Source organism: Bubalus bubalis, chromosome 21 (genome assembly GCF_019923935.1).
Source record: "Bubalus bubalis isolate 160015118507 breed Murrah chromosome 21, NDDB_SH_1, whole genome shotgun sequence".
Lineage (NCBI taxonomy): Eukaryota > Metazoa > Chordata > Mammalia > Artiodactyla > Bovidae > Bubalus > Bubalus bubalis.
Window position 1 is genome coordinate 59410266 of NC_059177.1, and position 16392 is coordinate 59426657.

Consider the following 16392-nt stretch of genomic DNA (forward strand, 5'->3'; position numbering starts at 1 on the left):
GAGGGGCTGGAGTGGCCGGCATGCGCGCAGCACCAGACACCCGGACAACGCAGCTTTCCAGGTTCCCATCAATGGGGAGCCCTGGGCAGCACCCCGTGCAAAACTAGGTACTCATGTCTCACACCAGCCCTGTGCCCCCGAAGGCAGCCAAGGCCATGCCCTCCTCTCTCTGGCTTTGGCAACAGAACTGAAAACCAAGAGACCGCCACAAGGCAGCTTGTAAAAAGTTGGCTTTATTTGTTTCTTATTCACCTTATCTCAGTTATGCCGCTTGGGCGTCCACAGTGACAGTCCCCTGGAAGTCGGGGGCAGCCCGCCTCCATGACCAGTGACTGCGGGTCGGGCGCCCGAGCCGTGCGTGGTCAGAGGCTGCAGCAGGGCTGCGGGGCGTCAGGTCTCCGCGTGGGACTGGGTCGGACAAGGCCGCGTGTGGTGTGGTGGGTGCCCGGCCGAGGGGGACAGCCGGGGCCCATGCTGGCTCTTTTGTCCACTCGCCAGGTGGTCTGGGCGAGCCCGCGCGTCCCTCGGCTGGTCTGTTCCCTGGGCAGCACAGCCAGAGCCTCGGGGCCCCTTGGGCTCAGATGGGCGCCAAACTTGGCACGTCTACTGGCTGTGCTTCAGAGGCCACCGTGTGCCCGCTGCTGGTGGGGTCTGGTCTCCGAGGGGCAGAACGCACCCCTCAGGCTGCGCTACCTAACTCTGCTGGCCCCCAAGAAGGGCTTCCCTAAAGGCCTTTGAGAAGGTGGTAATTCCTAAGATCTAGGTCACCTATTATTGCAATCAGAATTTGTCTCAAACGTAATTGTCTTTTTATATCAAACAGGGGTGAAACTTAGCAAAAACCAATGTCTCTGACCCTGGTGTCACCGTGGATCTAGAGCCTATCTCCTCTCTGCTGGGCGGTTCTGGTGACAGTGGAGATCAGAGGCATCCCGCCATTTACTTCACTTGTGCTTGGTCCTAAGTACAGTGAAAATGTTCTAAAAAAATATAAATGGGAAGTCTTCCACAGCTCCTCCCCTCTTGAGGGGCGGGTGGGACGGACACAGCACGGACAGCAAGTTCGGTGATGGCCAGGGCAACCGGACCGCTGGCAGCCCAGAGTCCTCCGCATAGCGGACCGTGCTCAGCCCGGCGCGGCTGCAGAGCTGTGGATCCCAGCCCGGCTCCACCACCGAGGACACCAGGTCAGCCCACAGAGACACACAGAGGGGCCAGGAGGGTCTTCTGGAAATTCATCCCACTTGTTTGGAAGAGACAGTGTCCTAAAAAACTAACTTCAAAAGGGAAAATGATTGTCTTCCAGAGAAACCGTTTCAAACCAGATGTTCCGGCCGGGCTGTGAAGGGCACGCGCCGGCGAGCTGCCCTCAGGCCCCAGGAAACAGCCTGTTGCGGGGGCCCGCCCTCCTGCCCCGAGACAGAGACGCTGCAACGTTTGTGCTTCTAACCAGCGAGACGCTCCCTTTGAGGGGGCAGCCGAGACTGCTGCGGTCACAGGCAACGCTGAGAAGGTGCAAAGGCTAACACAGAAGTGACGTGGACACCGGGGCCACTGGCAGCCCAGCCCGCCTCCGGCGCTCAGCTAGGCAAGACCCACTTCTACAGCTCCGCCGCCAATGCCAGAGCGAAAAGCAGAATTTTAAACTGGAAAATTTCTAGCACTTTACAAAGTGGAATGAAAAGAATATGAAACTCAAACACACGACTGAACCGAAGTCCTTGCGCCTCAGCAGCGCCTGAGACGAGCTCCTGCAGCGCGGCTCCCCCGTCCCCTCTCGGCCGTGGTGGGGCAGGCCGCCTCTGCCAGGTCCGGGAGCCACAGCTCAGAACAGCAGGGCCCCCATGCTGCCGACCTCGCTCTGCTCCTTCACGAAGATCTCAAAGTACTGGTAGATGATGGTGACCGCCAGCAGGATCCCGGTTCCAGACCCGATGGCACCCAAGAAGTCAGCCAGGACCGAGAGGGCCCCGATGCACAGCCCGCCGAAGGCCGCAGCCGTGGGGATGTACCTGGGGAGGGGCGCGCATCAGCCACAGGCCGCCCGGAGTCCTCGGGCCTGACCCAGGCCGCGGGAGCAGCTGTGCAGCAACCCGCTTACTGTGCCTGAGGACCCCGGCGCCCTCAGGTCACTCCACGACCCCGCACGGTTCCGTCTGCTCAGGCAGCCTAACGGTCTAGACTAGGGCTTGCCGTCTACTGAGCTGGGACACGAGTCACTGGCAGCTACTGAAATAGGACCAGTCCAAACTGAGACGTTGAAAACGTCACAAAAGATTCTGAAGACGGGAACGTAAAATGTCTCCTTATGACTTTTCGTTGTATTTCTTCTGAACGGCACTATAAATCTAGAGGCATCAGAGAATTCTTAAAGGAATGAACGAAACCGCCCACCGCCTCCATTAGGCATCAGAAAATGACCTGGCATTAACCACACTGACTTCCTGGGGTTGAGGCAAGCGAGCTGTGGTCCTCAGGACAGACCTGGGCCTGACTACAGAGCCCGATGCTGGGAACAGCTCTACAGGAAACCAGTCACGTTCGTTCATTCACACACCAAGAGACTGAGCTGAAATAAGCTGGCTTAAGAGTCTAAGGCGCTCACCATGGCCCACCCTGCTGCCCAGGGGCAGCCCCACCGTGAGGGGAGAGGCCTGCAGACCGCCGCAGCCTCCTCACTCTCCCACCTCTGAGTCCAGCCCCCTCGCTCTGCCCGGCGGTCGCGGCCTCCGGCACAGGCCTTCCACACACCGACCCTCCTAGCGGCCTCCACCTGCACTTGGATGCCCCTGAGACGCTCGACCCCCCACGCTCCTCCTGGAGTGCCCCACAGAACCCTGCCAGAGAACCCGGCTCGCAGGAGCACGGCGAGGGCCCTCGGTCAGCACCCTCACCGCACCATCCGCCACAAGCACTGGTCTCCCCGCCTGGCTGCCCCCCACGGGGGAGGGGCTGAGGGCTCCCGGACGCCTGAAGATCGGGGCCCCATCGGCCTCGGGGCCAGCACTCACCGGTTGAGCTCGTGGACCATGGACGTCTCTCGGTGGCCCCGCATCACCATCTGCTGCTCCTTCAGCTGCTTTGCAACCTGTGTGACGCCCACCCAGGGGGACGACGTGAGTCCAGGCCCAGGCAGACACTTGACACGCCACCAGATGCAGGCGCCCCCGGCACCCACACGCACGGTGAAACCGCGCCGAGGAGGAGGAAGGGAAAGCCTAGTTTACTCTGCCTGCTGCTCCCCAGACGAGCACAGGCTCATCTACCTGGGGTCCGGCCACGGTTGCTAATGCTTTGGAACTGGGCCTAGCAAGGACTAACTGCCATGTGTGTTCACAGCCCCATCCCAGGAGAAGGGCCAAGCCGAGCCCCCTCACTCCAGCCGCACGCGAGGATGCTGGTTCTGCATCAACCACCTCCCAGAGACTGCAACTCCTACTCACGTCCTTGGCAGAGGAGCCCGAGACCTCGATCCACGTCTTGGAGAAGAAGGCGCAGGAGCCCAGCATGAACACGATGTACACCACGGCGTGGACGGGGTCTTCCAAAACAGAGCCGAATGACTCGGGCGGGGACAGGTAGTAGCAGAGGCCCCCCACGGGGTAGGCCCGCGCTGGCCCGCCGGAGGAGGTGTCCTGGGGGGATTTAGGGAGTGGTGAGCGCCGCCCGTCACCCTACCTCAGCACAGAGACAGTTCCGAGCAGGGGCCCTCGGGGCAGCTGTCCCACCCAGAGAAACGTCCCTGAACCTGTGCCAAGCCCAACTAGAAAGCGTCATAGGGCGAAACAACGCTGGCCGTGAGCAAGGCCCACGGCGCCAGCACGGCCCAGCCACAGCCTCACCCCGTGTCCGGCCCCTCACGGGCTCCTGGGTCGCCACACTTACAGACCAGGTGCCCAGCAGGCTGACCAGCAGGTTGCCGCTGAAGCGGGCGGACAGCATCTGGGAGATGACGTACAGGTTGGACACGAGGGCGGACTGCAGGATGATGGGGATGTTGGACGTGTAGAAGAGCTTGATGGGGTAGGTGTTGTACTGGCCCCGGTACCGGGCCGACTTGATGGGCAGGTCGACGCGGAAGCCCTGAGGAGCCAAGCAGAAGCCAGGTTCTCACCGCGCTCGAGCCTCCACGCCCCCTCCCCACCCGCCACACTCAAGAGCAAATGGACAGAAGGGTCCAGAAAAGCTGCTTAAGATGCACCCGAGCACAGCAGGGTTTCTGTCAGAAAACAAGGTCCACCGCTCTACAAGGACACCAATGTGGAACACCCTGGAAGTGCCATCAGTGGCTGGCCGTGTCCCCCCTGCTTCCACGGCAGCCCCGGACAGGCCCCACAGGCCCTTCTCGGATGCTCTCACTCACTGCAGAAAAGCTCGGCTTCTCTCCTTTCCTACGAATACAACCTTTCCCTCTGAAACCCTTGGCAAATAAAAAGGGCTTTCTTCATGTACTTGATTTTGTTTTCTTTTTAAACAATCTCCCAGTGCCTAGAACGGAGTTCAGGATATTTAAAATAAAACCTCAACAATCAAACCCCAAGACCCTGAGGAGCTAGCTTGTCATTAACCAGCATCAGCTAACGGAGCAGACGTGCTCAGTCCTCAGCACCTGGTGGCATAAACACCTGTGTGTCAGGACAGAGCGGCTGACCAAAGACGACAGACACGAGTCCAACTACAGAAAGCAACAGGCAGCTGAGTCTCCTGTCCAGAAGCAAGTCGCGCAGACTCACCGCGTGAGAGCCGAGAGCTCCCGCGAGCACAAGGAAGCCGCGGCTACAGGCCCCTCACACCTGCGTGAGCGGCAGGCCCGAGGCTGTGCTTACTCTCACCTCCCCTGAGTTAAGGCCGCGAAACGTTAGAGCTGCCTCAGCTCGTTAGTCCAGGCAGGTTCCCGTAAGCCCACGGAGCTCCCTCCGTCAAAAGCCAGCTGCCCGTGTCACTGCTATGCGTGGTTCACGCCACCCCTGGGGTGTGGGCATGGGAAATGCAGGCCCTCCTGACTCCCCAGGGCCGGTTCTGGACACACCTGGAAATAGATGACCACCGCAAAGACAAAGATGGTGGCGATGAGGTTCATGAGGTTGGGGAGGTTCTGGCGGTAGAATGCCTCCCGCAGGGCTCGGACCTTGTCGGTGCGGGTGGCCAGCAGGTGGAACAGCGCGATGATGGCGCCCTCGAACTCCATTCCTGTTACGGTGGGGAGAGGGGGCAGCTCAGGGCGGCCCCGAGCATGCTGGTGGCCGGAGCGGAGCTCAGGGCGGCCCCGAGCATGCTGGTGGCCGGAGCGGAGCTCAGGGCGGCCCCGAGCATACCGGTGGCCGGAGGAGCTCAGGGCAGCCCCGAGCATACTGGTGGCCGGAGGAGCTTAGGGCGGCCCCGGGCATCCTGAGAAGGGGCAGCTCAGGGTGGCCCCGGGCATCCCGGTGGCCGGAGTGGAGCTCAGGGCGGCCCCGGACATCCCGGTGGCCGGAGCGGAGCTCAGGGCGGCCCCAAGCATCCTGGCAGCCAAGGCTGCGGCCAGGATCTGAGCTCAGCTTGTGAGCGCCCACATCCCTGCCTCTTTTACAAAGCTGCCCCTTGCAGAGGCTGGAAGCAACTGGGTGTCCACCAGGGAAGCCCTGCTGGGAGAGCTGCCCTGCCCATGCAGTGACGGCCAGGCTGTGCTACGTGAGGGGGGGCCAGTGTTTGCAACGCGCTCTCTAGGTGAAATATGCAACTGACACATTGGTGTCAGCAGAAACCTGTATCTTCAAAACCTTTACAGATACACGCACAGAAAAATCAGAAGCGATGTACCTAAAACTGATCTTCTTCCCTGAAATGGGGGCACACGTGCTGCTCACGGAACCCCGCCCATGGGCGCCTCGCTCCTGAAACGGGGGCACGCGTGCTGCTCACGGAACCCCGCCACAGGCGCCTCGCCCCTGAAACGGGGGCACACGTGCTGCTCACGGAACCCCGCCACGGGCGCCTCGCCCCTGAAACAGGGGCTCGCGTGCTGCTCACGGAACCCCGCCACGGGCGCCTCGCCCCTGAAACGGGGGCGCACGTGCTGCTCACGGAACCCCGCCACGGGCGCCTCGCCCCTGAAACGGGGTAGCGCGTGCTGCTCATGGAACCCCGCCACGGGCGCCTCGCCCCTGAAACGGGGTAGCGCGTGCTGCTCATGGAACCCCGCCACGGGTGCCTCGCCCCTGAAACGGGGGCGCGCATGCTGCTCACGGAACCCCGCCACGGGCGCGGGGCCTCACCTCGGCCGGTGTTCACTGTGGTGGGGCTGAACGCCTTCCACACGATGGTCTCGCAGATGTTTGTGGCGATGAACAGGGAGATCCCAGAGCCCAGGCCGTACCCCTTTTGCAGAAGTTCGTCCAGAAGCAGAACAATCAGGCCAGCCACAAAGAGCTGTCAGTATTAAAAAATAAAAAAGTACACAAACATAAAGAGACCGCATGAGTGCTCCCCACAGCATGGCTCTGCCCTTCCTTGGGAGCTGGCTTCTTTGATGGGAACCCCTGAAGGCAGAGAGCACGCCTGCCGTGGGGGGCTCCTCTGTGAACTCAGAAGGGAACACGGGGCCCGGGCCTCTTCTCAGGAAAATTCTCTTGGCCTGCCTCAGCTCTGCTGTCTGGCGGGGGCGGGTGTGAGGGTGCCTCAGCCTCGGTGCCAGCCCAGTGTTACCTGTATGGTGATAAGCAGGCAGACTCCGGCGCCCATCTCGGACGGGTCCCCGTACATCCCCGTCATCACGTACACGATGGACTGCCCGATGGTGATGGTCATGCCGAACACTGCAGACGAAAGGACAGCTGTGTGCTCGGGGCCAGCACGCGGTCCTGGAGGACACGGCGACCCAGACGCCAGCTCCACGCCAGGAGGACAAAGGTGAGGACCACAGACCCTGCCCCCAGGGAGCTCAGCCAGGAAATGCTCGAACCACATCGACAAAGCGCCATCGACGCACGGTAACCCCAACTCGGAACAGAAGCTCGTGGCTCTCATAGTTCCACCTCCTCCTCGACGCATCTCCTTTCAGTGAGGGGCGGGGGAAAGACCTGAAGCGTCACCACCCAGCTCCTCACGACAGACGTGAACACAGCTCAGGGACGACCCCGACCCGCACGCCACACTGAGGCCCTCGGCTGGGGCCCAGGTTCCAGGAGTACTCGCCCAGGCCACCAACAGGCTCACGCTTCGGGGCACAGAACACAAACTCGGCGATCCGCTGAGCCTTCCCAGTTTGTATTTAATGCAGTATTTAAGGGAAAACCTATTATGCCACCGATTCGCTCAGCCCACTCCCCCGCCACACAGCTCTCCCGGAGCTCTCCTAGAGGAGGCTTTCCTTTTCACAGACAGTCTCGTGTCCTGTATCACTACATTCCCCCGGGATGCACGACGGAATCTACGCTTTTTGTTGGATCCCATGGTACGGCGTGGATCTTACAGTATGGGACTGCGATTCAACTCCAGCTTTTCGGCTTAGTTTGCCGCCCCCCACCAAAATATACACATTCTACTCCAAAGTGCCTGTCATATGTAGTCCCTTTTTGACTTTCTAAAAGTGCTCAATAAGACCAAATTCTTAAGGCAGAAAAAAGAGCAGAAAAAAATTTTTTTATAAAGTCCAAGACCAAAGAGAAACAGCTGATCTATAGTTCCAAAAAATAACGCACATATACATTTTAAAATCCTGATTTGTGTCTGAAACTGACAAGTTTAAACTCGATTAGTCTTTTGTACTCTTTAACCTACTAACCTAAGATCTTAAAACATGCTGGAGTGGAAGGAAATACGGCTGGGTAGGAAAGTGTAATTATCATTTCCCGATTAATTCCTGTCAATCCACAGTCAGGCTTAACTTGGTTAATTCTGATGACTGGTCATTGTTATGAGTGCCGCTTAGATTTACTACTTGGAAAATATCATCATCCCCATTTTTACAGGTGAAGAAACTGGGACACGAGCTGCATCTGACCACCCAGCATCACACAACTGGTACATGCAGCTAAGCTGAAAGACCATCATTCCTCTAAAGCGAATCCTCGTAAACTCCCACGAGAGAAAACCCCCCCCCGCCAGGTACCACCACTGGCGAGGCACTCACCGGTTTTTAACACACAACATTCTACTGAACTCTTAGCACAGCTCTGCTTCTAAGTGGAAGGACAGGGCGATGGTGGAGGGCGGGCCCTCCAGCCTTGGGCAGAGACGCCCTTCCTCTGCCTGCTCCAGCCCATCCCAAGTGCCCTCATGCCAACACAGGCCACACAGGGCTGGAGGGCCGAGGGGATTACAGCGATGCCCCCACTCCTGCCAAAGACAGCCAACCCCGCCTCCCGAAAAACCCCAAGCCAATTGTTGATGACCCAAACTTCATAGCAAATTCAAATTCTCAACTACAGACATCTGAACATCATTTACAATCCCACTTACATTTTTGGGCTCCGTTGAAGAGGGCTCGGTCTTTCGGGGTGTCACCAACCTCAATTATTTTGGCGCCAGCCAAGAGCTGCATGATGAGGCCGGAGGTGACAATGGGCGAGATGCCCAGCTCCATCAGCGTGCCTTAGGAAGGGGGGCAAAACACAGCTGACGTCAGTGTGGAGAAGCAAGATGCTGGTGAGAAAATGACCGCACACCACTGGACTGTGTGCCCCAGCAGAAGCCCAGCGTGCTTCAGTCTGCCAGCACATTTCATTCAGAGAACAGCCCCCAGATTCCAGCAGTTAGAGGGCAAGTCAATCCATTCTGTTCAGTCTGCCAGGTGACATTCCCTTTAGGAAGTCACATGGCGTTTAAACGGATTGCTACATTTAAATTCACGAAAACGGGTTCACGCTGGTTGTACAGAGATAAGGTAGGTTTGACTCTTCATCAGTTAACAAAAAACGGTGACGTTAGAATACTTTCCAGAGCCTGGAGATGAGGGCCATACAACTGTATCTAGTTTCGAGTAGACCTCTACTTCCATTACACTAAAGCAAGCTATGCTTCCAACTGATTTAGAACTTGATGTGAACCATATTTTTAAAACGAGTCCACCAGAAGCAGTATCAGCATAAACATTCAAAATGACCCCTCACCCCAAACAGGCGACTGTTTAGAGTGTACAGCACACTGCTTACGCATTTACTTCTTTGGACACATCACGTAACCTGTAGATGCGGACAAGACACAGCTGAGAAACAAACTGCATGTTCTAAAGAATGTTACCAAACAGGAGAAAGACAGGCTGTCATTCTAGCTGCTTCAAAGGCATTCTAGTCTCCGCACATTACTTAGAAATCTCTACCCTGCAGACTTATCTTCTTGGCACAGGTTTTGCACCACATACACAGCAGTTCTGCACAGGGTGACATGCTGGGTGCGGAACGCGGCACTCGCCAGGCTGCGCTTAGCTCGGCGTGCGAACGCCCCCTCCAGGCCCCCGGGCTCCGGCTGAAGCCCAGCCTGCACCGCAGCTGCAGGCGGCCAGTCGAGCCCACGCAGCACGGGCGCAGGGCGCCAGCCTACCTCTGTTGGAGGCCAGGATCACCCTCATCCAGTAGAACGGGTCAGCTGAGTCTGAAGACATGATTCCAAACAGGGGGATCTGGAAGCAAGCAGAGAGGAGCCAGGCACGTGCTCCCGGCCCCCCACGCCCCACCCGGCCCCCGGCCCCCGGCCCGCGGACCCCAGCCCAGCTCACCTGGCAGCACACCAGGAAGATGAAGAGCGTGATGGCGGTCCAGAGCACCTTCTCCTTGAACTGGATCTGCAGCGGGCAGAGCGGGCCAGGACGCGAGTTACCTTCAGAGCAGAGCGAGCCCAGACGGCAAGGCCGCCCGCCACAAGCAGAGCAACGAAGTGGGCTCCGCTCGATGCCTTGCTCTGCTCACAGGAAAGCAAGGCGCAGACACGCCACACTACGCCCAAATGTGAGTGTGCGTGCTGCATGCCTTCTGTGCACGTGTGTGCGTGTGTGCTCAGTCACATCCAACTCTTTGGGATCCCACGGAATGTAGTCCGCCGGGCTCCTCTGGCCATGGAATCTCCAGGCAAGAACACTGGAGTGGGTTGCCATTTCCTCCTCCAGGGGATCTTCCCGACCCAGGGATCAAACCCACGTCTCCTGCGCTGCAGGCGCACTCTTTACCATGGATCCACCTGGGAAGCCTTTCTGCAGATAAGGCACAGACGCAAAGACCTGCATGTGCATCATCTCGTTTAATCTTCACACGACGTCATGTTATCCTTGCTTTTACAAGAAAACTGAATTTTAGAAAAATGGGCTTCCCTGGTGGCTCAGATGGTAAAGCGTCTGCCTACAATGAGGGAGACCTGGGTTCAGTCCCTGGGTCGGGAAGATCCCCTGGAGAAGGGAATGGCAACCCATGCCAGTACTCTTGCCTGGAAAATCCCATGGACGGAGGAGCCTGATAGACTACAGTCCATGGGGTCACAAAGAGTCGGGCACAACCGAGGGACTTCACTCTCACGTTTGTCTCAGATCCCACAGCTGTTGTGGATTTGAGCTCAAAGCCTGCGCTCTGAACTGTCAGCAATGAACAGTGTAGGATCTGACCCACAATCAAAGAAATGCTGCAACAGAAAGAGATCCCTAAACCGACCCGCCCACAGCATGGGAGCGTCACTCCTCACTTGAAGGGGTTTTGTAATGGACAAAATCCTGCTATGCTGGAGTCAACTAATCTGCAACCGTGTTTCTTTTGAGTATTCTCAAGGAACTAAGGATAAGACGATGTAACACACACTGGAGGAGCAGGGAGAACGGCACATTCAACCGACTCACTAGCTACTGGTAGCGTCTGTTTAACCAGAGTTTCCACGTCTCCTCAGGTGTGTAAGGTGATAGGGGACGGCTCAGAATCATTTTACAGGTGACTGAGAAGCAGCATCGGGGAAGCTGAGACACCTGCCCAAGCCCCCTCTGCTCTGAAACCGAAGCGTCTTCATAGCACCTGCAGGCTGCACAGCAAGAATGAACGGCTTTAAAGGCTTAGAAAACACAGGACTTACTCTGTGGACTAAGATCTTAACACAGAAACACCCTGTGAGTGGAGGTAGTAAGTGAACAAAACCGTGTTCTTTAAAGACACTTTTTAAGCTTTGTTCTAAGTGAGCACAGAGCCAGAGTCACGGCTCTCTGGTTAGCTCAGGGCTACAGCGCCTCTGCGCTGCCCACTGTGGACAGGGCTCAACAGGACAACCGCGCCACGGTGGGGAGATCGGACACTGAGACGCTCCACATGCAGCTGGGGAGCATCCACAGAACTCTTCCTCTTGAGAATGCTCCCTGCGCCCCTTCCCACCGGGAAATCAGGAGGCAGCCAAGGAAAGCAACACCCTGTCAGGCTGACGGGTCACTTAACAAGCTAGAAACGATTCTTTACGGGGAAAGATAGTGGACAAGTTTTACAGGACTCCTCATTCTAAATAACCAAGTCTCCTCTCCTGGAAGCAGCCAAATTCAGCAGCAAAACATCAGAAACTGTTTATCCTACTTTTGCCTCCCCTACCTCTGGAGTTCACTCTCTTGGCAGAATCCTCTCAACCTCGACCCTACCCCAAAGCAATTTTCTCATCTGTCTGGCTCCCTGCCCACCCTTTTTGCTCTATCAATACCGAACACCCTCCCACCGACTGGTCTTCTCTGCCTTAGCAGACTCCATACTCCTGATGCCATTAGAATTCCTTTCCTTTCCTTCAAGGACACTTCTCTTCTTCCTTCAAGGCTGCCATCAGACACAATGTCTTCCAGAGCTCACCCCTTCAGGAGCCGCTGCCGTACCTCGCACAGATTTCTACTGCTCTCCCACCACACTCAGTTACACACAAGGCCAAGGTCACACATGAAGAGGCTGCGTGAGGGTGGATCCCCGGGGAGCCTGCCTCCAAAGCCAGGCCCTTTCGCTGGGAACACACACACACACACACACACATACACACCTTTCCATATCAGGCCCTTTCGCTGGGAACACACACACACACACACACACACACACACACACACACCTTTGCATATCAGCCCCTCAAAGCCAGCACATCCGTGGAGGAGACGCAAAGAATGTGAGGACAAAAACATATTCCTACTAATTCTCCGTAAGAACCCGATGAAGCTGTTCTTCCTTGTTTAACGGCTTCGCTTACACTGGCAACTCTGACTGTTTGGGCCTGAAGCTGTGCACGTGCAAAAAATCTTGATAAAGAGTCAACAGAGCTCCACATTTCTACCTTCCCGTGTTTTCATGGACCTGCTGTAAAGACACGGGTCACAATACGCCCTCCTTCTCAGTTCAGTGAGGGCACACGGAGAAGGGCAGACTCCGTTACACATAGGCAAGTGACTGCTCTCAACTCCTTGCAGCAGCTGGACAAAAAGCGCATCTCCAGGAAAGGGGACAGCCGGCGATCCGCTCCCGCGGGAGCGGGCGGAGAGAGAGGAGCTCAAACCGGAGAGTCTGAGGCTCTCGAGGTCTTTCACTCAGGCCAGGGTCCTCTTCGGGGCAGCGCAAGCCCCGGGTTCGGGCCACCCGAGGGACGTCCACAGAGTACGCTCCAACCGAAGCCCGACGCGGCTCGGGGGAAAAAGCACGCCGCCCGGACCAGACTCTGGGGAAGGGGCGTCCACTCGGCGCGTCGGGGCCGCTTCACCGCCCTCCCCGAGCCTTGCTCCGACTCACCTTCCGCTCCGGCTTCTGGATTTCGGGCAGGATGACACAGAAGGGCTTGATGACTTCCAGAAACTTGACTTTGGGGGGAGAGACAAGAGGAGAGTCAGGGCTGGGGGGCCCCGCGCCGCCCCGGGGAGCAGGGGCGAGGGGCCGCGTGGGCTTCCCTGCCAGGGGAGCGGGGTCCCGCCCGCGCCCGTGCTGCCCCGAGGGACTCACTCCCCATGGCGGCGGCTGCTCGGCTCCAGGTCTCGCTCCGCCTCGGTCGCGCTCCGGCTCCGCTGCCGCCGGGCCTGCTCTGGAGCGCCGCGCCTCGCCGAGAGACACGTCAGTGCTAGCGCCGCGGCGGCCGCTTCCGCTTCCGCTTCCTGCCACGCGCCGCGCCCGCGCGCATCGCCCGAGCCGAGACCACAACTCCCGGCGTGCAGCGGGGCCGCGCGGCCTGTCGGGAGTGAGGCCGGAGGGCGGGGCGAGGCGCGGAGCCCGCCGAGAAGGGGGCGTGCGCCTGCGCAGTTGGACCCGCGTGTTGGGACCCGGAAGACGTGCCCTACGCCGGCTTGTCGCCCCACGCTTCGGGGCAGCTGTAGTTCGTTTCGCGGGTGTAGACCATGAGCTCATTAGTGCAGGCCTGTCCTGGGGCCATCTGGGTCCCTGGCGTCCGGCAGGTGCGCGGCGACGGGACCACGGGCATCCTTTGGTGGGCTCATCGAGCAAAGCCGCGGCTGCTTGGGGCGCGGGCCCCGCCGACTGTGGGGAGGGGTTGAGGCCGGAGGAGGCGCCCCGGGAAAGGCGCCGTTGCGATTGCGGCAGACGCTGCGCCTGCCCGAGGTCTCCGGGGAGAGGAGGCCTGCTTGGCGGAGGGCTGTGTGAGGGTAGCGATAAGGTTCAAGGCTCTTGGGGCCGTTGGGCGGGGCGAGGGGTGCTGGGCGCGGAGTTTGGGGTTTATGTCCGAGCAGCTGTGATCGCCGGTGGCTCGCGACAGGTAATCGGAGGAAGGAGACTCCGTGCCGTCAGCGTCTGGAGCAGGCTGGCGCTGCTGCCTGGGTTTAGGTGGGGTTCCCGGAGCGCAGCCTGGAGCTGGGACGGATGGAGTAGGAGACCCGGGGTGGCGAGGTGTTCCGCAGTATTAGTTTAGGGATTGCTATTTCTCTTTTCCCTTCCCTCCCGTTTCTAGCAGGTAGCCAGGATTTGTACAGCTTTCCCTCAGGGTTTTTTCTAAGACGGGAAGTCCTTTTTTGGAAACCTAACCCGTGGGTGGAAAATACAAATGCCAGCAGAGGTGGGCAGGAATTTCAGTGAAGTGACCGGGTGTGGTAGCACTTGCTATGCATCCCCCAGAGAAAAACGTTAAGTCCGAGCCTCCTCGGCCTGCTTCTGAGAGCAGCCCCATCTTCCCGTGCAGGACCTCTTGGTAATAACTGCTGCAGTTTTGTGTCAGCCCCTGGACACAATTCAGCAGGTAGCTCAGAGCTGATATTAGCACATATGACCATGCACCATCCTAATAGTGAAACTGTTGAAATGCTTTATGGTAAAAATTATCGTAGTAATTGTACTGTTGTTCTTCAGTTGCATATTCAGTGCTTTGTGACCACATGGACTGCAGCACACCAGGCTTCCATGTCCTTCACCATTTCCCAGACCATGCGCAAACTCCCATCCATTGAGTCGGTGATGCCATCCAGCCATCTCATCCTCTGTCATCCCCTTCTCCTCTTCCTTCAGTATTTCCCAGCGTCAGGGTCTTTTCAAATGAGTCGGCTCTTTGCATCAGGTGGCCAAAGTACTGGAGCTTCAGCATCAATCCTTCCAATGAATATTTAGGGTTGATTTCCTTTAGGATTGACTGGTTTGATCGCCTTGCTCTCCAAAGGAGTCTCAAGAATCTTCTCCAACACCACAGCTCAAAAGCATCAGTTTTTCGCGCTCAGCCTTCTTTGTGGTCCAACTCTCACATCCATACACGACGACTGGAAAAACCATATCTTTGAATATCCGGACCTTTGTCAGCAAAGTAATGTCTGCTTTTTAATACTTTGTCTAGGTTTGTCATAGCTTTTCTTCCAAGGAGTAAGCGTGTTTTAATTCCATGGCTGCAATAACTGTCCGCAGTGATTTTGGAGCCCAAGAAAACAAAAGTCTGTCACTGTTTCCATTGTTTCCCTGTCTATTTGCTGTGAAGTGATGTGACTGGATGCTATGATCTTAGTTTTTTTTGAATGTTGAGTTTTAAGCCAGTTTTTGCACTCTCTTTTTTCACTTTCATCAAGAATCTCTTTAATTCCTCTTTGCTTTTTGCCATTAGGGCAATATCATCTGGATATCTGAGGTTATTGGTATTTCTTCTGGCAGTCTTGATTCCAGCTTGGCTTCGTCCAGCCTGGCATTTCACAGGATGTGGTCTGCATAGAAGTTAAATGAGCAGGGTGACAATGTACAGACAATACACTCCTTTCCCCATTTGGAGCCAGTCTGTTGTTGCATGCACAGTTCTAACTGTTGTTCCTGACCTGCATAAAGGTTTCACAGGAGGCAGGTAAGGTGGTCTGGTATTCCCATCTCTTTAAGAATTTTCCACAGTATGTTGTGATCCACACAGTCAAAGGCTTTGGCATAGTCAGTGAAGCAGATGTTTTTCTGGAACTCTCTTTTCTTTTTTCTATCTATGATCCAGCGGATGTTGGCAATTTGATCTCTGTTCCTCTGCCTTTTCTAAACCCAGCTTGAACATCTGGAAGTTCTTGGTTCATGTACTGTTGAAGCCTGGCTTGGAGAATTTTGAGCATTACTTTGCTAGCATGTGAAATGAGTGCAGTTGTGTGGTAGTTTGAGCATTCTTTGGCATTGCCCTTCTTTGAGATTGGAATGAAAACTGACTTTTTCCAGTCCTGTGGCCACTGCTGAGTTTTCCAAATTTGCTAGCATATTAAGTGCAACACTTTTAACAGCATCATCTTTTAGGATTTGAAGTAAATCAGGTGGAATTCCATCACCTCCACTACCTTTGTTCGTAGTGATGCTTCCTAAGGCCCACTTGACTTTGCACTCCAGGATGTCTGGCTCTAGGTGAGTGATCACACCATCATGGTTATGCGGGTCATTAAGATCTTTTCTATATAGTTTTTCTGTGTATCCTTGCCATCTTTTCTTAGTATCTTCTGCTTCTGTTAGGTCCGTACTGTTTCTGTCCTTTATTGTGCCCATCTTTGCCTGAAAAGTTCCCTTGGTATTTTCTAATTTTCTTGAAGAGATCTCTAGTCTTTTCCATTCTATTGTTTTCCTGTTTTTTTGCATTGTTGTTTATCTCTCCGTGCTGTTCTTTGGAACTCTGCATTCAGATGGGTATATCTTTCCTTTTCTCCTTTGCCTTTGGCTTCTCTTCTTTTCTCAGCTATTTGTAAAGCCTTCTCAGACAGTCATTTTGCCTTTTTGCATTTCTTTTTCTTGGGGATGGTTTTGATCACTGCTCCTGTACAATTGTACTGTTACAATTAGCTAATATAAATTTTCATATAAACCCAGTGGTTTGTGCTGACAGTTTTAGGCCGTTAGTACCGTAGAATATGAACCTGCTGTTGTAACCACATCTGAGGAACATTCATGGCACAGTTTGGTCTGTGTCACTGAAGGGACTGTGGCTAAGTTGTTTGTGTTAACAGAATGCAGATTGCTTTAGGAGAATCACTGACTTAAAATTTTGTCTGCCCAGTGTAAT

At 56.2% G+C, this 16392-nt stretch overlaps 1 protein-coding gene across 1 annotated transcript; it reads right to left on the bottom strand.

The window, feature by feature from the left end:
* Positions 1-217: 217 nt before the first annotated feature.
* On the bottom strand, positions 218-13054 carry SEC61A1 (SEC61 translocon subunit alpha 1). Its single transcript, XM_006078841.3, has 12 exons — positions 12897-13054; positions 12690-12757; positions 9695-9760; positions 9520-9598; positions 8440-8571; positions 6685-6794; positions 6255-6408; positions 5030-5190; positions 3886-4083; positions 3444-3635; positions 3012-3088; positions 218-2012 (listed from the first exon to the last, which is right to left on the bottom strand). The coding sequence occupies exons 1-12, from the start codon at positions 12901-12903 to the stop codon at positions 1826-1828; spliced, it is 1431 nt and encodes a 476-aa protein (XP_006078903.1). The 5' UTR covers positions 12904-13054; the 3' UTR covers positions 218-1825.
* Between the last annotated feature and the right edge of the window lie 3338 nt (positions 13055-16392).

Excerpts from the sequence above, each read along its gene's own strand:
- SEC61A1 (XM_006078841.3), bottom strand. Across the intron at positions 6,409-6,684 it reads GCCTGCTTATCACCATACAG|CTCTTTGTGGCTGGCCTGAT; the intron begins GTAACACTGGGC and ends TAATACTGACAG. Across the intron at positions 5,191-6,254 it reads CACAGTGAACACCGGCCGAG|GAATGGAGTTCGAGGGCGCC; the intron begins GTGAGGCCCCGC and ends CCACCGTAACAG.